We start from the raw sequence: 23328 nt of genomic DNA, 5'->3' as shown, positions 1-23328 counted from the left end.
AATATAGCGTTGGGTACTATAGCATGGTATAGTATGCACAGCAATAGAGACAGTATATGAGCGACCGTAGTTCTACACACTTCTTGCCTCACTTAACAAAATGTTTTATTCAATTCAACCGCTGTATGGGGGAAGGCTGCGGTATAGTGAAATGTCAGCTAAACTTCCTGTCTTCGGAGAACTGTGTGCTGCGTTTTATGACACGCGTCACCAAACGTCATTTATCGCCGATAACGGCACAGTCGAATGATGAAAATGCAGATAAAAAATACATATTACACTCGCGACGAACCGATACCAAAGTGTACCATATTCTCAGTGCTCGCATCGAGTACCATATCTATAGGTACGTAACATTCATAATAAATAAAATGTATATTCGTACGTCTGCTACATTCGAGAGTGGATATGCGGATACGGAAACGTAAACCGGTAATCGAGCTCGATAAGGCGGATTTTGCCTTTTGCTCGCAAAGTGCGAAATGTACGTACAGTGTAGGTACGATTGGATGTTTGAAAAATACACCTCATCCTCGTCGTTGGGCAAATTTAGCCATTAGCCTAAACTCGCAGCCCATACGTCTAGCCGAATGTGTGTGCGGAGAACTTTACGACGTGATAAATACGTTCGGCTGGAAGACCCAGATGCAATTGAAAGTTCACTGCGCGAATGGTCATCGTATACGTATCTACACATGGCTCCAAAACGCCATAAGAATAAGGTGTAAATCATTTTCTATTAAATCACACGTAGTCAGCGTATCCCTCTCTATAATATTTATACCCTTCGAATATATTAAGTAAATATTCTTATTGTCAGCGTTACTTTTAGCCATATCCTGGCGCGTATATCGGATTATTTATTCTATACGAGACGCCTTAAGCGTTGTTTATTTTGCCGAATAGCCCTATAAAGCTCTACAGCAGCGTATACCTATACTATCTACAACGTTGTAAAGGATATAAGGATACCTTTAGTACTCCTATATATGTAGGTAGACCTACGTGTACTCGACTAATACGATTGGCAAGCAGTAAAGGAAAAAAAAGAAATCCTCCTTTTGCAAAATATACGAGTACGTATAGTTCACTTGGAAACAAATAAAGTTGCTTCGCGTGTTGTATCATTGTCAGAAATACGAGTACGACTAAACTCGGCCCCGAAAACTGCGAAAAGCTTTGTGAAATTATAATCAAAACTTTTTGGAAAATTTAATTACCAGTGTTGGCCCATCCGAAGTGTAATTATATCGCCGAGAAGTTATTTTAAAATGAAATTAAAACCGAATTTCGTGTATATTTCGCGGTTATACGCGATTCAAGTGCCGATAATTTACGCGAGAAGATTTTCTATGGCTTTAATTCTTCTTATAAATTCGTCGAAACGACGAACGCGGTGTTGAATTTTTTATGTCTTTGAGTTTTTTAGCTGCCTTTTTCTTTGTTTTAGTATACGACAAGTTTTTAAATTTTCTTTTTGTACCATCGATGATAGAATTATTTAAATGATGAAAAATTTATGAGTGGTAAATTTGTGTAACCGTTTGAGGAGTGTTTTACGTATTTCCCGTGGTAACAGGAAAATTCATCGCGCGAAATTCACCGCGCGAAACTCACAGCGCGAAATTCATCGCGCGAAACTCATCGCCGGGTAAAATTAACCGCGAGGGAAAATTGATCGCGGAGGAAAATTCATCGTTGTATAAAATTAATCGCGAGAGAAAATTCAACGCAGAGGAAAATTCATCGTTGGATAAAATTAATCGCGAGGGAAAATTCAACGCGAAGGAAAATTCATCGTTGGATAAAATTAATCGCGAGGGAAAATTCATTGCCGTACATAAATTTTTTTTCGATGATTCATTTGTGAGATACTGAAAATGCGAGTATGCTATGAAATTAAAGTAGTTCATTCTTCATACCTGGCTCTATAATACTGTAATATGTACAGGAAGGGATTAAGTACAAGCTGTCGACAAACTCATAACGCTTAAGATACTTTGAAGATGGAGATAAACTTGCTTACCTATTTTCAGGCATCTACCTATCAGGATTTATTTGGTGTCATGGAAGGATAATTGATGGGATGTGAATTGTGGTGGTAATAGAGAGAGAAAGGAGCATATTGGAGATGGTGAGTTTTGGGTCATTTTAATGTGCTCATTGGATTGTTGTGATCATCAGAATGCCTCGTTTGACTAAATCAATATGAAAAGTAAATAACAAAAAAGATTCACATTACTTTCTTCGAGGACAAAATTTTGATGGTGACCTCACGAATCTAATTAAAATTTTGTCTGAAGAAGCTTTTCCGGCATTTCAAATTCGATTCCATGGACAAAATTGGTAAAAATCCTCCGCGATGAATTTTTCCTCGCGATTAATTTAATACAACGATGAATTTTCCTCCGCGATGAATTTTCCCTCGCGATTAATTTTATACAACGATGAATTTTCCTCCGCGATGAATTTTCCCTCGCGATTAATTTTATGCAACGATGAATTTTCCTCCGCATTGAATTTTCCCTCGCGATCAATTTTATACAACAATGAATTTTCCTCCGCGATCAATTTTCCCTCGCGGTCAATTTTACCCGGCGATGAGTTTCGCGCGATGAATTTCGCGCGATGAATTTTCCTGTAATCATTTCCCGTATCGAATTCGATTGTAGGAGTGAGGAGAAGGGGGTTTCGAGTAGGGGTTGAGGCTATTTTGTAGCTGGTTTTTGATTCGAGAAATGATGTGTGAGAATTGTAAGCGAAGATGTATTATAATTACACACCTTCTGCACGAGAATTCAGCATTGAAACGGTGGTAAGATTTCCAATTAAAATCGGCAGATACTCGATAAAATATCCACTCCCATGTCACAATTTCTGTAATTTCAAAATATTAATGACGTCGCCACTTCTATCTGAAGTTGTTGGATTTTATGAAAAAATAGTTCCGTATTTTTTGGTTCTCTCCAGTTCAAAAAAGTCGTGCAAAGAGCTCCTATCCCTAAAATGAAAAAAAAAATCAATTTATCAAAAAGTTTTCCATTTTTGCGTCAAAATTCTTCAAAATTAAGAAAGTACATATCTGTTTTTGAGAGAATCTTAGCCCCTCTGATTAGAGTCCTCTAAATTGCCAAAAAAAAACAACAACAACAACAACAACAACAAAAGGAAATAGAATAAGAAAATCCAAAATTAAAATTGGTAAAATTTTTCTGCGTCCGCGTCAGAACTGCAATTCTTCAAAATAATTTCATTTTCAAGAAAAATTTTTCTTTGATCCCCCTAACAATGTTAGTCCTTTCCCATTGCATAGAGCCCTTCAGCCTCACACTAATAAGTTGTCAAAAAATTTTAACGAATGAAAAAGGTCTGCCAATAACTTTTGAAAATTTTTTCTTGTTGATCAGAATCTTTTCAAATAACGTCAACTTTAAATTTCAAAAGATCTCCCTCTACCCCTTTCCTCTTCACTGAAAATTGGTATCATCTTTTACAGAATCTTTTAAAATACCATGAAAGCTGAAATTTGACATCGACATCGACATGCCAAATCGACTGGAAACTGTTTCAAACCATTTTGAGCAGTTCTGGGGCCTCCAACAGATTTTTGAAACTCGACATTCCTACAAAATTTCATCAAATGGAGTTGGAAAACCGAAATTAATTCTGCAAACTAATTTCAATACGCTGTCAAGTCGACTGCAGATAAATTTCAAGTCGTTTTGGAGCCTCCAGCGATTTTTTGACAATTACTGGAGCCTCCAGTAAATGTTTGAAACTTGAATTTCCCCAAAATTTCATGAAATGGAGATGGAAAGCTGAAATTAACTATGCACTCCAATTTCAACATCCTCTGAAGACGACTTCAGGTGGGTTCAAGTAATTTTGGAGTCTCCAGTGACGTTTTGAAAGGTTTCGTGGCGTTTTATAGGAGAATTGAAGTTTCCAAAAAGTAGCTGGAAGCTTCAAAACCACTTGAAACTACCATGCAGTCGACTTCATATTGTATTGAAACTAGTTTGCAGAGTAAATTTCGGCTTGCTAACCCCATTTGATGAAATTTTAAAATTCAAAAATTTACTGGAAGCTCCAGTAATTTTCAAAAAATCGCTGGAGGCTTCAAAACGACTTAAAATTTACCTGTTTTCGACTTCATAGAGTATTGAAATTAGATTTGCAGAATTAATTTTGGCTTTCAACTCCATTTGATGAAATTTTGTGGGAATTTCAAGTTTTAAAAATCTTCTGGAGGCTCCAGAACTACTCAAAACGGGTTGAAACAGCATCTAATCGATTTGGCAGGTCCAAAATAGGGTATATACCAAATTTCAACTTTCTAGGTCAATTTGGTAAAATTGTGATTTTTTCTCACATTTTGGTCAAAATTTGATTTTTGAAAATTCACCAAAAATCAAAAAAGGTACTTCAGAACGTGAAATTTTGACAGGTGATGAATATTTTGTGCCTGCTCTTTCGATCTACTTTTGTACGGTTTGAAAATTTTTATGCTAGACCTATGTTGGAACGCAAAATCTGCGATTTCCGCTGACCTGTCAATCAAAATGGCCGCCATTTTGTAAGTAGGGCCACTTTTTTTTAAGGACAGGGGCTAGAAATGTTCATTAGGACTCCCTCTTTAGGAAAAAAGTTGTCTCGGTGGATTGGCAGGGGTTGAAATTGATCCTTATGCGGGCCTCTCGACTACGAAGCCCCCAAATTTTTTAAAAAAATTTCCATCAAAAGCATTCTGATTAATAAATAATTTTCAAGAAAAAATCTTTCTCGGTCCTCCAAACAATATTGGTCTTCTTGAATAAAGCGCTCTATATAATGCCACCCTAATGGTTAAAAAATTACGAAAAAAAAAAATGAAAAATTGGACCACTTGAAATGTTTTTGAAAATTTCCATTTCGGGTCAGGAGCCCTCTTGAGATTTCAAGGTTGGTGGGAGGGGGATGTCTGAAATTGCAATCTGGCCCAGTGTTTGGCGTCAGCCGTGACAGGTTTGAACAAAAGTGAGAAGAATCAAAAAATCATTGAAAAAACAACCGCTGTTGCCAAATTTTACGTACTTACTAATTTTTTCTTCGTGTTTGGTGAATTTTTAAAAAATCAAAATTGTGTCAGTTTTTCATAAAGTTTTAGAATCTAATCAACACTTTATCTGTAAATTTTCGGATTTACCAGTTCTGCAAAAATTGCAATCGAAAGAGAGCAAAGACATAATATTTTCAAAATCAATTTTCGAGTTGAGCTTTTTTTATAGCTCACTTTTCAAAATCCTTGCCGAAATTTTGAAGCAATTTCAATTTGTATAATGCATTAAAAAGTGGGGGAAAATCCATGAAGTAAGTATACATATTCCTTCTTGACAAGTATGAAGAATTCAGTCATATATATACTTACTGATGGTTCAAAAACTCAACATTTCACTGGATGTGCAATCATTCATGGCGATGTATCTATATCCCCATTGCTCTCCCCTCTCTTTGCACTATCCTTACTGCTGAACTATATGCAATTAAATCTGCAATTTCATATTCCCTTGATTTTTCTTTAAATAATGTCATAATTTTTACTGACTCTTTATCTGCTCTTTTATCAATAAAAAACTATAGGTCAAAATATTCACATCCTATATCACTTGAGATCATTGAACTTCTTCAACTCTTCCAAAATAACACACCCATACTATGTTGGATACCTTCACACTCCCAGATTCAAGGAAATGAGCTAGCAGACGCAACAGCTAAACAGGCACACCTCCACCTCCCCCTTGCCAACATACCAATCCCTCTATCTGATTTGAAACTCCATTCCAAAAGACTAATGCATGAAGTATTTCAATCTTCATGGTCTCAGGCCCCAAGTTCAAATAGTAGTAGACGTAGTAGTAGTAATATTTATTCAATCTGTTACTTAAGTAACATTCAGAAAACCACATCTTTATGGAAAACTTCTGAGCAACATCAACGTAAATCTGAGGTTTTTCTCACCCGACTCAGGACTGGCCACTCCCTTCTCACTCACCAATTCATATTCCTCAAACAGCCTCCTCCGTTATGCCCAGAATGCAACAACATCCCCCTAAACATTGCTCATTTACTAATAGACTGCCCTTCCTACCAGAATGAACGCTCCAGACACCTAAGTTCTAACCAACTACATACTACAGGTCCTCCTCTCTGACAACCCTTCTCGCACAGACGAAGTAATTAAATTTCTAATCTCAACTAAATTAGATAAAAAAATTTAAAATTGTATGTACATACTTATCTTTATTTCCTGTATAACCTAATTTTAAGCTTTTCACTTGTAAATACGAACCCCTAGCCGATAATTTGCTGTATATGGCTCATTAAATGAAATAAATAAATGAAATAAATAAGTATACATATAATTTTATGAACTTTTAGCGAAGGGATTTTTTAAACCAATGAGGGGGAGGAAAGGGTTAGAAAACCCAACATTTTCGTTAGAATGTAAAAAGATGTAAAATACTGCGTTTAGCGACTCATACCTTACATTTTCAAGAGAGCATCGTTTATTTTTCTGATTTGACCATCCAACTCTTCTATTGCCTTCCCTCGCCCCATTTCTTGTTTACCATATTTCAATTTTCTATCACAATTTGATCAACGGAAAAAAATAACCTTGTTGCATTTTTCAGAATTCCCTGAAAATGGGAACATGAAATTCAGCTCCTGAAATTTGGCTACTGCTCCTGGCGCAGAACCCCCTCATCACAAAACTTTCGACTTTGAGATGAAATAAGAAAATTTTTCTCGAATGAATTATTTGAAATGAAAAATTGATTTCCAACAAAATTCTCAAGTTTCTGCTCGTGAAATTTCCAAATTTACCCCATGACTCACATGGGCAATTTTCTACCTACATCTCGGAATATTTCCTGATTTTCAGAACTCGTAAGTTTCTGCTCGTGAAATTGCCAGATTTGACTCATGACTGCACATTTTGAAAATCTGGAATTTCCAAAACATGACTGGAAGCTCTTAGAACCTCTTGAAACAACGCCCGAATGAAGCCAGCATGTTACAATAATAGTTTAAAGTGAAGTTCAGCTTTCCAACTTCATTGGGTAAAATTTTCTTTCCAACGATAGCTATCCTGAAAACAGACAAAATTCAGATAATTTAAAAATTGAATAAAAAGTTCAAAAATGTTCCCACATATCGTGAACAAAGCAGAATAAAATGACTTCTCATGCATGCAAAACCAGTACGTGGGCTTAAAAGGAATTAAACTCAATTTCAACCAAAAACTGTCCCATTTATATCATAACTTACTATTTTCACCCATGATTCCATTTTTATAAAAATGTGTCAAATAATTAACATTTTCCAGCAAAAAAATCCAATTTTCTTCACTCTATTCTAAACCTGGATGTAAATTTTTCTTTACAGTACCGCCAGACATCAGTGATGAAAAGACAGTATCCGATGTGACGGTCAGAGAAGGCGAAAATGCAACACTAAGATGCAAAGCAATGGGCCACCCTATCCCAAGAATCATCTGGAAACGCGAAGACGGAGAAAATATAATTTTGAAAAAATCGTCTCGCGAATCCGAATCAGGTACAACAGTGTTTTGACTTTTCAACACATTTTCCTTCAAAAATCTTAGAGTTAGCTTTGTGAAAAAGAGCGCGTAGAAAAAGTATACCTCTACCTAGTATAATACTCGTACTATCACCTAGCTGAAAAATAATAAAAATAAAATGAAACGAATAACGCGCGTCTGAAAGACCTCTTGCAGGCGATTATTTTAGACAAATGGGTATAAATTTTTCACCTAGATAATTTTCTTTCTATGTTGATAGTCGAGACGTTCAACGGCGAGGCGCTACATTTGTTGAAATTAGACCGTCGTCAAATGGGGTCTTATCTGTGTATAGCTTCGAATGATGTGCCGCCAGCAGTTAGCAAACGTATAACGCTACATGTAAACTGTAAGTAGACATTTTTTTCTCGTGTTTTTCTTTCTTTCTTCCAGCTGTTTTCTCACCCTTTCCAATTTAGGCTTCCTTTTTTTTTTTATGGTTTGCAGTAACTATACCAAATAAGAAAAAATCGTCTCGCTTCGTCTTTCGTGTAAGAAATTTGCCTTTTTCGTATCCAAATTTACTTACTGATCGAGCCTTTAACGACTTTAGCCATATTGAAGACCTGATAAACATCGTCAGAGTACCTAGTATATCAAACGTAGACTAATTTCCAAACACATTTGTATCATTTTTCATTTCCTTTGGTGAAAGGAAAACGAAAACTTGAACAAAATACCTGTTTATCATCTTGCAAAATATTGGGAAAATTTCAGTCTCGCCCCTCACGACACATCACTTCTTCAAGTCTCTGTTCAAAACCTTTAAAATGTATTTAAAAAATAATGCAAGAGATTCTAACAAAATATTAGCAAATTTTTCAGCACAAAACCAAGACCAAACCACAAAACTTGATCAATTTTCCATTTTAAAAAAATAAATAAAAATTGAAAAAATTGAAAAAATAGTAAGAATTGAGTTGATTAAATCCCCCCCCCCCAAAAAATGTAGTTGAAGGTAATTTTAAAATATTGGTAGTGCACCCATGCAACAAAATCTGAATTTTAAGTAAACAAAAAATCAGAGAAACACAACAAACTATTCGAATAAACTGCAAAATTACATACAGAACGATAAATATTCTTCCTTTGGAAAGAAGAAAAAAAAACCATAACCGCGCCATAATAAAACGAAATAAATTAAGCAACCGGTAATAAGCCAGAAAATCGTTAGGTTCAGGTGCAATACCATTTATTACAGTCGGGTGTCAAATAACTCGAAGGCGTTACACAGACTTCATCAAAGTGTTAAAACGTCACCCATATACGTCGTAAATTTGATTTATATGGTAAATTTGCGACGCTGCGCACCACGCTGCGCCATGCCAGCGGCGTCGTTTCGGATCGGGGTCGTTTATAATGAAAACAAGCTCACTGTCGCATTCCACCGACGATACGCCATACACCTCGCCTCACCCCCTGGCGTACAGCTAATTTGAAAATTACACTCGTCGATTAAAAATTAACCACATACTGCGTTGGTTATTACTAACTACCTATGTAGGTATATACCCGGATACATTTCTTTATCATTTTTTTGTTTGTTTGTCTGTTTGTGTAGTCGTTCCTGTGATAAAAGTTCCAAATGAATTGGTAGGTGCACCGTTAGGTACCGATGTTACGTTGGAATGCATCGTTGAAGCGTTCCCATATACCATTAATTATTGGGTTAAGACGACGGAGAATAGAATTCTGCAAGGGTATGTATAAGTAGTTTTATTTTATATGTACGAGTCGATGATGTTGTGATTAATTTAGTGCAAGAGATTTGGAACGTTTGGTATTCGGTTTCAAATGCCCTGACTTCTCATCCATATTATGAAAAATTTTCGGATAAATGCGTCAGATGACGAAGTAGCGACTTTGGATATCCGAATCAATTTATTTCAATAAGAGTTTTAGGGGAGAAAATAATTATTTCAAAGCCCATTTGACCTGAATTTTAGTTTATTACGATAGGATCATCAGCTATTTTATGCCATCAATCTGCAAATTTGCTTTCTAGAAATCATATTTCAGGATCGGAGGTTCTGCGCCAGGAGCATAATGCAATTGATTTTTTTGCTATTAATTTCATTAGATTCCATTCCATCGGTCTGAAAAATTCATTTCCTTTCTGAGCTGAGAATACTATGGTGCGAAAGATATATTTTTTAGCGTTGAAGTCACTAGATTTCATTCTATAAATTTGCAAATTTTCTTTAAAGAACCTGTGCTTTATGATGAGAAGGTTCTACCCAGCTAGCCCAGTCAATATGCAATTTGACCCAAACATAATTACAAACAAAGGTTTTTTTGGTGAATATTGTCTAAAGTGGTGTGCTGAATAACATACTAAAAGTCCCCGCCCCTACCTCACGAGTTAACCCCCCCAGTAGATCAAAGCCCCCCAAAATCAGTTTTTCATCAAGAACTCCTGAAATATTGAATTTTGAGTAAAATGAGCCCAGTGATCATTTCATCTCCTCCCCAATACCTATCAAATGAGCTATCGACCAACTCCGTAGCCTCAAGGGGGGTGGCGCTATGACCCCTCAAAGTGACGTGATTTCAATGATTTACATTTTATGATTTGGGACTTGTAATCTGTTCTAATTGATCGTGGGGAGGGTCAAAGTTGAAAATTACAGAAAGGTCATTTTTTGGAGGGGCATAACATGACCTCAAATGGATGAAAAGAGTCCAAAATCATACCATCGGACAGTACTCTATCTGTGATCAACATATCCAAATTTTAGCTTCGTAGGTCATCCCCACCCCATTTAAAGCGGAATTAAGCTAAAAATCCCCTTATTTTGCCCCTATTTTCGGTTTTTTCCATCTTAAATTGCAACGGCCAAAATTGTGATTCCAAACCTATCCAATAAATTTTCCAATTTTTCGAGGCATTCACGAATTTTCTCAATACTATTTGGCTGCGCTTGTTTTATTTTGTTGTTTTCATGCTCGGAAAATTTGTCGAATCATTCTTCATTCTTTTTCAATTCGTTGGTTCGTCAATGTACTTTTTCTTATAATTTTTTTATGTACTTACGCGAATTCGCGAAATTTATATAATGTCTATTTGTTTCATGTACTTTTCATGTTTTCTTTATAAGGTGCACCGGGGCAAGTCAGCATGATTTTTCGCAATTTCAACTTTGACCAGCTGTTACTCCCCTTCTAATGGACCAATATGGATCAAATTTATTATGTAGGTTCCCATAAGGGTTCTTAACCTATGGTGAAAATTTGAGCGCGATTGACACAGTAGCTTTCGCTCAGTGGAATAAAATATAAACGGTTCTGACTTACCCCAATTGGGGGAAGTCAGAACAGGCTAAACTTTGCAGAGGCGTAGATCACAAACGGAGCATCCTAGAGAAATTGCATGTTAACAAAATTGTAGAGAATTTAATTCTCTTTGAGATTACTCTCATCAGATTTTCACTAGGACGCACGGTTCGTCCGCTATATGCGAAAAACTAAGAAGTAGAAAGTCTGTATTTTAGAACAAATTCAAAACAAGTTCAAAACTACATACAACAAAATACAATTGAACCAAAGGCATCTAAAATGAAACTGAATCGCGAATATTTTTATGCCGTGATGAAGTAGGGGTAGTACCCTCAAGTCACCTTTATTGGCACTTCGTCAGATATAAACCTCTAGGCGCTAGAGCAAGTTTTCTAACTTACCCCGAATTCCAACTTCCCCCAGTGCACCTTAAATGAATTTATCTAATGACGATTTTTACTTTTCATATCGTCATGTCTGTTACATAAATGGGGGCCCGTCCAGGATAGAAACAAAACGGTTTGTTATTTCATTTTTTACATATTTTGTTTTTCAACTGTTTAAAAGAAATGTTTGATCAAAAAAATCATTTGGTTGAAATTCTGAACCAAGTTCCAAACATCTGTACATATCTACGACTACGTTTTCTCCGCGGAGTTTGAGTATGCCGAATGCGTCAACCTTAATACTATGTCATACGTCATACCTCTGATTTTGTCAATTAAATCTGCATAATATTCGTTGATTTCGCCGAATTCGATCAATTTTCTGCAATTATTGATGTCGTTTTTCTCAGCCTGAACCGCCAGCAGCTTGTGTCGATTAATTGGTAATAATACTTCGTTGTTTTCGTTTATTTCGTTCAGCTGATTACCACTAACGTCATCAAATCATCATTTTTGTTGAGTATTAAACATCATGGTATTTTTTATGTTTTTGGAAAAATGATTTTTCGTAATTTTCATGTTATTTGTGATAATTTATTCGATAGATCATCAATTTATTTTCGCATATTTAAAACCCACGATATTACGTAATTAATTGGTTTTTTTTTTGGAAATGGATTGATCAATGAAAGAAATGGAGGAATTTTCGGATGATCCAAAATTGTTAAATTGTCTCCTCACATTAACTAAAACTCTGATAAGACTTCATAATCATCTAGATTTATTAGATGGTAACAATATCCAAAATGCAAATCAGTTAGATTTTTTGAAAAGGTTTTATTACTCTGGTTTATTAGCCCAAAACAATGAAAAAGGTTTTTGTCAGCCTTTTCCTCATCAATTACCTCAAATACCAGTGTCAAATTTTATAGAAACATTTAAAGGTGATGTTAATTTGTCCTCGAATAATGCAACCGATAATTATGATTCTACAAGCTCAATTCAAATTTATGAACAGAATTATGGAAATTATCTCAATTTTAGTGATACAAAAAGATGTCTTTCTGAAAATAAGGAAATTAATGATTTTATTGAGCCTAAAATTGTACCTGTTTCTCAAGTTTACGAACAAACTTATGGAAATTATCTTGATTTAAGCCATGTAGGTCCGAGAGTTCACAAAAAACCCGATTACGTAATTATCGATATGTCTTTTATGGATGATTTTTCTGAGGCAAAAATATCAAGCGAATCTTTGGAAGTTTTGAATGAAAATACAAATAATTTCCAACTTGAAATTTTGAACTCAGACAAAAATCATGTATGTGATTTCACTCATAATTCTTTCGAAACTGAATTTGAAATCATTGATAATTTTCCTATAACTGAAAGCTCAAATGATTTTTATTCTGCATCTCCGCCAAAGTTTGAAACTTGTGAAACTGAAATATTTGAGAAAGTTCATTCAGTTGGGAATTTTTCGGGGGTTGTGAATATTAATGTACTCGAGGCATCTGAACCCTCAATTTTGTCTCATTTTCGTTGTGATTTGGAAAACTGTATTTTCAGTTCAAGTTTTTCTGAGTTTGATTTACCAAAACTAGAAGAGGAAATATTTTTTGAGCCAATCATGTTTGAGTCATCTTCAAATAGCGTTTGTAAATCACAAATTTCAAACTTGATAAATTTGGGATCCCAAATTTCAAAAGTTCATGATAAACAACTCTCAAAGGTAACTATAAATGAGAATTCTCACGAATCCAATGTGTCTAAAGATCTTGAAGTTGAAATCAAACTTATAAATCCTTTTTTCGAACTTGTCAATAATTTTGATACAAAAATCATAATCATCAGTATAACAAAATGTTATTTAAAAATGATTTCTGATAAAACCAATCTCTCTTATTTTACTGCATTTTCTCATGCAGGGGCAAGTCTGTATCTTTTGTAAAACCTTGGCAGGATGATAATTTTTGTGGATGTAATAAAATGTTCGATGATCAATCTATTTTGAAATTTATTTTGATTTCCCTGAAACGCAAAAGGAAAAAATGTTTTTTAGATCTTTATGGTTCCCTTTCCTCCTCAAATTTATTTGCTCGATCTTATTGATTTTCCTATCAATTAATTTTTATTCTCAAAATGAAAATGAAATATTTTTTCTGATTTAGTGGCATTTCTATGCACATCTTTCTGATACAATTTTCCAACTTTCCTGTTTTTCTTCCTAGTTTTTCCTATTAATCTTTTTGTTTTCCTTTGTTTTCCTTTCCCACTCTCTGGAATGGGGTGAGGGACTTTTGTCCAAGCCTTACATTCCAGAGAAGGTGGCAGACCATGGTGTAGGCTCGCTGTTTTTTCATCTACACGAGTCTCACGTTGGTGTCACTCTTTTTTCCCTTTCTTTTTTCCAGTTTTCCTCATAATGTCTTTGTCTTTGTTCTATTTTCTCTTTACTTAATGTATTTATTACCCACTTTTATCAAATGTTTATCCCGTTTTCATTTTCTTAATATTGTACTATATATTTTTTGTTTTTTTTTTAATTTATTGTTTTGTTTAATTTAGAATGCGATAAAATTAATTTAAGTAATTTTTGTTTGTTTATTGTTATTTCACAATTTTGTTATTTTCATCTATGGTCAATTCAATTTTCTCTAAGCTTGCTTTGAGAAATTTGAATTAGCCAGGGGGCATATGCAACGGCCAAAATTGTGATTCCAAACCTATCCAATAAATTTTCCAATTTTTTGAGGCATTCACGAATTTTCTCAATAATATTTGGCTGCACTTGTTTTTTTTTGTTGTTTTCATGCTCGGAAAATTTGTCGAATCATTCTTCATTCTTTTTCAATTCGTTGGTTCGTCAATGAACTTTTTCTTATGATTTTTTTATGTACTTACGCGAATTCGCAAAATTTATGTAATGTCTATTTGTTTCATGTACTTTTCATGTTTTCTTTATAAATGAATTTATCTAATGACGATTTTTACTTTTCATATCGTCATGTCTGTTACAAAATTGGGTGGGAATGACCTAGTGTAAGCTGAAATTTGGATATGTTGATCACAGATAGGGTACTGTCCGATGGTATGATTTTGGACCCTTTTCATTTATTTGGGGTCATGTTATGCCCTTCCAAAAAATTACTTTTCTATAATTTTCAATTTTGACCCTCCCCACTCCAGAAGTCAACTCTAGCTCCCAAAAGAATCTCATTCCCCAAGTTTGACTTCATTTCAACAATTAGAACAGGTTACAAGTCCCAAATCATAAAATGTAAAATTATTGAAATCACGTCACTTTGAGGGGTCATAGCACCACCCCCCTTGAGGCTAGGGAGTTGGTCGATAGCTCATTTGATAGGTATTGGGGAGGAGATGAAATGATCACTGGGCTCATTTTACTCAAAATTCAATATTTCAGAAGTTCCTGATGAAAACCTGATTTTGGAGGGGGGCTTTGATCCACTGTTGGGGGGGGGGTCAGCTCGTGGGGTAGGGGCGGGGACTCTTAGTATGGTGTTCAGCACACCACCTTAGACAATATTCACCAAAAAACCTTTGTTTGCAATTATGTTTGGGTTCGCCCATTTTTTTCTGCTATTTGACTGGGCTAAGCATAAAAATGCAATTGATATACTTTCTGTGTTCAAACCATGAGTTTTTGTGTCATCAATCTGAAAATTAACTTTCCAAGAACCGCCTTTTGTCATGAAGGAGTTCTGCGCCAGGAGCAAGATGCACTTGATTTATTGTGATCAGAACAGGTGATCAGATCTTAAGTGATTACTCCGCGGGAATTCACTCCCTAGAAACGTGTTTTTTGATCTGAGAATTCTGCATCTGGAGCATGGAAGTGATCAATTCTTTTTTGAGACCAGGTCGTCAGATTTTATGCATCAATGTGAAAATTTGCTCCCAAAAATTTGTGTTTCATGATCAGTTAGTTCTGCGCCAGGAGCAAGATACGATCTATTTGATTTGTGATTAAATCCTAAGAATTATGTAATAAAGCATTGATTTTAGAGAGAGGAGGTGATCAGAGAAGATAATCATATTTTGTAGGTTTATTCCAGAAATGGTTTCCTTAAAAACTGTGTTTTCATATATTGGTGAATTTTGCGCCAGGAGCAAAATGTGATTGATTTGTTTTGCGATTAGATTGTCAGTTTTTTGTGACAAGATATTGATTTCTTATGATGATCAGAACAGGCTATCAGAAATTCGGTTCCGAGCGACAAGTTTTTTATTCAGGACATTCTTGATTAGAAGCACAATTTTTTTGATCAAACCATGAAAATATTAGGTTATCAATTTGAAGATTCGTCTCCTAGAAACCATGTCTCATCATTGGGGAGTTCTGCGCCAGGAGCAAGACACGATTGATTTTTTTTCGATTACTATGATTTTAAAAATTATTCTGAAAATTCACTTTCTCCGTCGATCCTCTGGGACAACTTTTTTCTTGAAGGGGGAATCCTAAGGAACATTTCTAGCCCTTGTCCTCAAAAAAAAGGTAGCCTTACTTACAAAATGGAGGCCTTCTTGATTGATAGGTCAGCCAAAATCACAGATTTTGCGTTCCAACATAGGACTTGCACTAGCGACTTATCTTTTGGCACGAACTCAACAAATTTTCTTCAAAACTTTCTCGAGCACTTTTGAATATTTTTTTGCCCAGAATTGAAATTGAAATTTTAGGGTGCTTTAGGTTACAATTTTCCGAGTTTTTCAAAAATGCATCAAAATAGGCTTAAATTTCTTTAAAAATTTAAAAATTTCAATGAAAATGTTTTTGAGCATTGTTGAAGAATTTTGAGTTCAAAGCTGTTGGCTCATGGTTTTGAAATTTTCAAAAAGGTAAACTATCACATTGGGTTAAAATTTCGGAAAAAAATGTATTATTTTTTATGAAAATTTTTGAAAATGCTTACCTTGGAATCGGAAAATCATTTTTGACAGTTTTTAAAAATTAAAAAATTTTTTTTGGGCACTTAAAAGTTTTGGGCCGAAAAATGGGATCAGAATTTTTAAGAAAACGTGCATTCGAAGTAAGGAGAGTGTCCAGTTCTAACATTAATGATATATTTTAAGGTATGCGGGGAAGAGGGGGGGTTCAGTTTTCAGACAGTTTTCGATCTTTTTAAAATCCAGTGATCGATATTAAATTTAAAAAAAAAAAAAAAAAAAAAAAGGAAAATAAACACTATATTAAAAGGCAGAAAGGAGCGAAAATAATGGAAAAAAAATAGCATAAATAATACGTAGTTTCATTTTTCCGGATTAAACTTGCATTCTTGAACTTGTCAGAAGAAAATTTCGAAAACCAAAGAATCAGAATACAAAAAATAAATCGAGTCAATCAGCGAACCCTTTTTACAAAGATCATCAATTAAATTAATCAGCCGAATTGTTATTTTTTAAATCTGTAATTATAGGCAGATTGTGAATCTGCTCGGCGACGAAATTAAATTTTCGTAAACATCTCGGTAAATAATGAAAGCCACGAAGTAAAAGAAAAGGAAAAAAATTCACTGTATAAAAATCGAGTAAAAAATATTACAAAAAATCCTTTATAATTCGTTTCCTTAGGCGTGGTTTTTTTTTGAACAATTTTCAATTTATTTCGCTTTACAAAAAACATAATTCGCTTTCCGCTAAGGTACTTTGAAAACAGATTATTCATTTGGCTGAGGGCGGCGAGCGACGAAAATACTTCTTCATCGGAGCTTAACGGAGAGTGCTTTGTAAAGTGACATAATTAAAATAAATTCGGCGTTAATTACACGTGGTAAAAGAAAAGGGAAAAAATGACGGCACTAAGGTTGGACTGCGTTAAAACCCAAACATTACGTACCCATTTAGAAAGGGTACATAGAAAAAAAACCTAAGTTTATAATTTTTATTTTACTTCTCGTCGTCGTCGTCTTTCGTCGTCTTGATTTTGCGAGGAAAATACGACGCGACGTGAGGCGACGTGAGAAGGACAAACCTCTTTTAAAAGCAGTTTTCAGTTGATATTGATAATGTTAAGAAGATTGCGAGACAATTTCCTGTGTTTAAGTGGGATAATGCTCGGGCTGTAAAAACGAAGGAGGTTTTTAAGCTGTGTCAGTGTCGAGGTGAAAAAGTTTAGCAATGTGGCGCCTGTAGTATGGTGTACGCTTTACTCGGAACGCCATCGACTGTGTAAACGATGCTTTTTCGATTTATACTTTTTATCGAAGCTTTATAGATTCGACGAAAGAGCCGTTTAATGGGACAGCTCGAGAATTGATAAGCTTTGATGTAAAATTAAAACGGTACCTGGTTTACATTTTGAATCCGTTTTAAGTGCCGAGTTTTATAGATTTTTAACCGCGGTTTCAGATTTCTCCTTTTTTACCCAACTTAAACGTTTCGTTTTGGTTCAACGACGTGGTTTACAATTTTGGGCAATTTTTACGCGGAAATTACGAATTTAATAGCTTTTTTTCTCCTCTCTCGCAATATATTCTTAATTTTGTAGAAATACGAGCTCACCTACCTACCTACCTACCTACCTACCAATTACCGAAGCAGCTCTTGAAGCTGCCGAGTCAATGTAACGTTTTAAACGACTCGCCGCCGTTTACTCGTATATATACTACGTATTTTTCGGGGTAGACAAAAAAATCTCAATTTATCTTGGGATTTATAAACTTTATGCTGGATGCATTATAACAACGTACAGCACTTTGGGAGCAAATTCACTATAGAACGAAAGTTGCGAGAAAGAGAGAGCGCGAGGGAGAAAAAGGGTAGAAAAAAAAGTAAATGAGGAATGTGCAGCAATGCGTGTAATCGCGTGATTATGTATAAGTAAACGTCCTATATCTTTTTTATTTATTTTTTAGTGTAACAAGCGCAGAATAATCTCATTTCATGATATGAATTTTAATTTTTACATTTTTACATTTATATTTCTCTTTATTATTTTTGTATTTTATCCGTTATGCATATCATTTACGAGTATAGTTGCGCCGTACACAGTATAACACTGTAAAGTGTAGGTATACCTACTCGTATATGTATACGAATTTACGTACATAAAAATAAAAACAGCCAGCGTGTCGTAATTGCGGTTACGTGTACGTTTTATACGCGCGATAATACAAATTATGTCAATTTGTTGACCAAGCATTTTATCGTATTTATGCTCAAGTCGCGGTAAATTCAATCACAAGAAGTAAGCGGAAGGATTGGAGGGTCGAGTATGTACTTATTTTTATAACTGACTTATAGAAGTAAATGCATATAAAATATTAACCGATTTATATGTACGGTGTAAGTGTATTACATTTTGTATGCATGCATGTGAAGTGGAAAACCATTTTTTGATCTTTCGTGTGTGTGCCTTTGAAGTTATCGTTTCTTTGACTATAAGTGGAAATGTTGGATACCTATAATTGCTGTGGATTTTTGCAACAATATGTAGATACCTATATCTCACGTTCAACTCGTACGAAACATGTAGCTAGGTTACTTGACGAGTTTAATGAGATTATACTTGTATATTTCGTGTATTTAAAACGAGTTCCATGCATTCGATATTAATTGTAACGATAGTTTTCTATTCAGGGAAAAATTTCGATTAATTGGGTTTATGAAGCGAAGAATAAAACGAATCGATTCACTTTTTGTGAAACATTTGCATAGAAATTGATCAGTTCAAAATCGAATCGAATCACTTTTATGACTGATGAGTGATTGAATACATTGATTTATTTCTTCGTGAATCATTCGCGAACGAATTAAATAAATTTTGATGAATCGTTCGCGAACGAATTGATTCGTATAAAGTGACTCGTTCGCAAAAGAATCGATCCATTCGATTAATTTTTTGGTGAGTCAGTCAGGAATGAATCAAATAATTTTTAGTGAATCATTCGGGAACGAATTGAATAATTTTTGATGAATCATTCGCGAACGAATTGAATGATTTTCGATGAATCATTCGCGAACGAATTGAATGATTTTTGATGTATCATTTGCGAAATGGAATTGGATATTTCTTTGGCGAATCATTCGAGGACGCTTTGAATAATTTTTATGAATCATTCGCGAACGAATTTGACATTTTTTTATGAATTATTCGCGAACGAATTGAATGATTTCCGATGAATCATTTGCGAAATGGAATTGGATATTTCTCTGTCGAATCATTCGAGGACGCTTTAAATAATTTTTTATGAATCATTCGCGAACGAATTAAATGATTTTCGATAAATCATTCGCGAACGAATTGAATGATTTTTTATGAATCATTCGCGAACGAATTGAACCATTTTTGATGAATTATTCGCGAAAGAATTCAATGATTTTTGATGTATCATATGCGAAATGGAATTGGACATTTCTTTGGCGAATCATTGGAGGACGCTTTGAATAATTTTTTATGAATCATTCGCGAACGAATTTGACATTTTTTATGAACCATTTGCAAACAAATTGGATATTTTTTGGGAGAATCATTCGCGAATGATTTAAATAATTATTGATGAATCACTCGCGAGCGAATTGATTCGTATAAAGTGACTCGTTTGCAAAAGAATTGATTCATTTAATTAATTTTTCGTGAATCATTCGCTAACGAAAAGATCAATTGTGGATTAATCATTCGGAAACGAATCAAATAATTTTTAGTGAATCATTCGCGAACAAATCGAATAATTTTTGGTAAATCATTCACGAACGAATTGAATGATGCTAGATGAATCATTCGCGAACGAATTAGATATTTTTTATGAATCATTTGCGAACGAATTTGATATTTTTTTGGTGAATCATTCGCGAACGATTTAATTAATTTTTGATGAATCATTCGCGAACGAACTGATTTGTATGAAGTGACTCGTTCGCAAAAGAATCGATTCATTCAATTAATTTTTCGTGAATCATTCACGAACGAAATGATCAATTGTGGATGAATCATTCGCGAACAAATTGAATAATTGTTGGTCAATCATTCACGAACGAATTAAATAATTTATTTGCAAACAAATTGAATAACTTTTAGTGAATGATTCACGAACGAAATGATTAATGGTGGATGAATCATTCGCGAACGAATTGAATAAGTTTAGGTAAATCATTCACGAACGAATTGAAGGATTTTCTATGAATTATTTGTGACCAAATTGGATATTTTTTTAGTGAATCATTCGCGAACGTTTTAAATAATTTTTAATGAATCATTCGCGAACGAATTTGATACTTTTTTTGTTGAATCATTCGGGAACGATTTGAATAATTTTTGTTGGATCATTCGCGAGAGAATTGATTTGTATAGAGTGACTCGTTCGCAAAAGAATCGATTCATTTAATTATAATTTTTCGTGAATCATCCACGAACGAAATAATCAACTGTGGATGAATCATTCGCGAACGAATTGAATAATTTTTAGTGAATCATTCGCATACGAATTGAATAATTTCAAGTGAATTACTCACGAACGAATTGAATGATTTTCTATGAATAATTTGTGAACAAATTGGATATTTTTTTAGTGAATCATTTGCGAACGTTTTAAATAATTTTTGATGAATCATTCGCGAGAGAATTGATTTGTATAGAGTGACTCGTTCGCAAAAGAATCGATTCATTTAATTATAATTTTTCGTGAATCATCCACGAACGAAATAATCAATTGTGAATGAATCATTCGCGAACGAATTGAATAATTTTTAGTGAATCATTCGGTTACGAATTGAATAATTTTAGGTGAATCATTCACGAACAAATTGAATAATTTTTGGTGAATCATTCACGAACGAAATGATCAATTGTGGATGAAACATTCGCGAACGAATTGAATAATTTTCAGTGAATCATTCGCGAACGAAATTATCAACTATGGATGAATCATTCAGGAACGAATTGAATAATTTTTAGTGAATCATTCGCGAACGAGTTGAACAATTTAGTATGGTGAATCATTAACGAAAGAATTGAATAGTTTATTTTCAAACAAATTGAATAATTTTCAGTGAATCATTCACGAACGGTTTGATCAATTGTGGATGAATCGTTCGCAAAAAAATTGAATAATTTTTAATGAATCATTCGCAAACGAATTGAATAATTTTTAGTGAATCATTCGCGAACGAATTAAACAATTTTGGCGAATCATTCGCGAACGAATTGATTTGTTCAAGCGACTTTTTCGCGAACGAGTTGATTTGTAAATTAATGAATTCATAAATTTGTTGGCGAATCACAGACGCGATTGGTGATTGAACAATTTGATTGATTTCTAGGTGAATCATTCGCGAACGAAATAAATAATTTTTAGTGAATCTGTCACGAACGAAATCATTCGTATAAGTGACTCGATCATGGTCGAATCGATCCATTCAATAAATTTTTGATGAATCATCCATGAACAAGTGAGACAATTTATTCGCGAACGAATTGAATAATTTTTAATGAATCATTCACGAACGAATTGATCAATTTGTAGTGAATCATTCGCGAACGAATTGATTCGTGTAAGTGGCTCGTTTGCGAACGAATCGATTCATTCAATTATTTTGTTGGTGAATGATTCACGAACGAATTGAATAATTTTAGGTGAATCATTCGTGAACAAATTGATTCATTGGTGAATTGATTAGCGTACCTAGACGCTTCCAAATCGCTTCAAATTGAAAAATTTGAACCTGAGGTGTTGGTTTCAGCTTAGTTTTCCTAGTCCTTTTTGAAATCAATAAAATTTCAACATAACCGAATTTTTAAAAACATAGGTTACAGTCTTCGGGACTAATTCTTGCTCCAGAACAGCTTACTAGGTCTGTAAATCTCCTTCTAACTGTGGTAGAAACCGTGTTTTATGATCGAGGGGTTCTGCGCCAGGAACAGTATGCTATTGATCGGTTTTGTGATGAGCCAACTCTTTGCCTCAGTTGTCCGGACTCAAATAACATATTATATGTTTCCTAATGTTTTTTTTACCAGGATTTCAATTTTTTCAGCCAAAAAATAGGTATTTTTCATAATTTTTACAACTTGACTTTAATTTTTTTTTTCAATTTTTCCAACTTTTGAACAAAAATCATACTTTTTACACAACCTGAGAACAATTTTTAATTCTTTCAATTTAATATTTTTTTTTTTCAATTTCTCAAATTGAAATTATTATTTTTTTGTTATAATTTCAAGTGGAATTATTCTTGATGGGCGAATTGGCATTAATTTTGTAAATTTTCATTTTTGGTGGTTCCCAATCAAACTTTTTTCAAATTTGTAGGGATGCTAGATGCTATCGAAATTGATTCAAGTAGGTTAATTCCCATTTCCCATCACTCAACTCGACGTTTCCAATTCTGAGATCAGACAAACATGCACGCATGAACTCTCGATAACTTTCCTATGCTACAATTGACGGAAATCCCTCCAAAATGAGACACCCTGTATATTCTTTTACTTACTCATGTAAAACACATACATAAATGGTACATTATTTCGCATTTGATATGTACAAAAAGCGAATGTCCGAATAAAATGCACGACGACGACGTTGCAAGACTAACATCACAACAACAACAACAAGAACGCAATGAGCGAAGGAAAATTCCACTTTGGAAACTTTCGACAAATACGATAAAACGTACTGTACCGAACGAAGATAGAAAACGTTGATAGGTTAGTTCAAAAGTCGAATCAATGTAAAACCATAAAAGTTTTCTCCGTTTGGTTTACACAATGTGAGACGTATAGCTTATGTTTAAACTTGCCTTAGAACTTGCAACGGGCTCACGAGTCACGACGTTTACTGAGGGATGAAGGCACAAGGGCGCGTAGTTCAAATAGAAAATATAAATTTCTCGCTTACATATTCTTAGCATAGTATTGTTTTATTTGGCGTACAATACTTACTACTCGTATAGTACATACCTACCTACCTATGTCGAATGTTTATGTACGAAGAATCGATTTGGTATTTTTGGTACCTATACGAGAGTACGTGAAATCGGTTCGATTCGTGTGGCAAACATTAATCGTGAAAAATCCGCACGTAATGT

General features: G+C 34.3%; 1 protein-coding gene across 1 annotated transcript in view; it reads left to right on the top strand.

Moving 5' to 3' along the window:
• LOC135846713 (lachesin-like) overlaps positions 1 to 23328 on the top strand; it is a 311535-nt gene that overhangs the window by 211020 nt on the left and 77187 nt on the right. The window contains exons 5-7 of the mRNA XM_065365955.1: positions 7426 to 7596; positions 7842 to 7970; positions 9183 to 9321. Coding sequence (XP_065222027.1) covers positions 7426 to 7596; positions 7842 to 7970; positions 9183 to 9321 — 439 coding nt within the window. The remainder of the gene's footprint in view (positions 1 to 7425; positions 7597 to 7841; positions 7971 to 9182; positions 9322 to 23328) is intronic.

The sequence above is a fragment of the Planococcus citri genome, chromosome 5 (assembly GCF_950023065.1).
Source record: "Planococcus citri chromosome 5, ihPlaCitr1.1, whole genome shotgun sequence".
Classification (NCBI taxonomy): domain Eukaryota; kingdom Metazoa; phylum Arthropoda; class Insecta; order Hemiptera; family Pseudococcidae; genus Planococcus; species Planococcus citri.
Note: the sequence above shows the minus strand (reverse complement) of the source record. Positions and strands in the feature narration are given on the sequence as shown.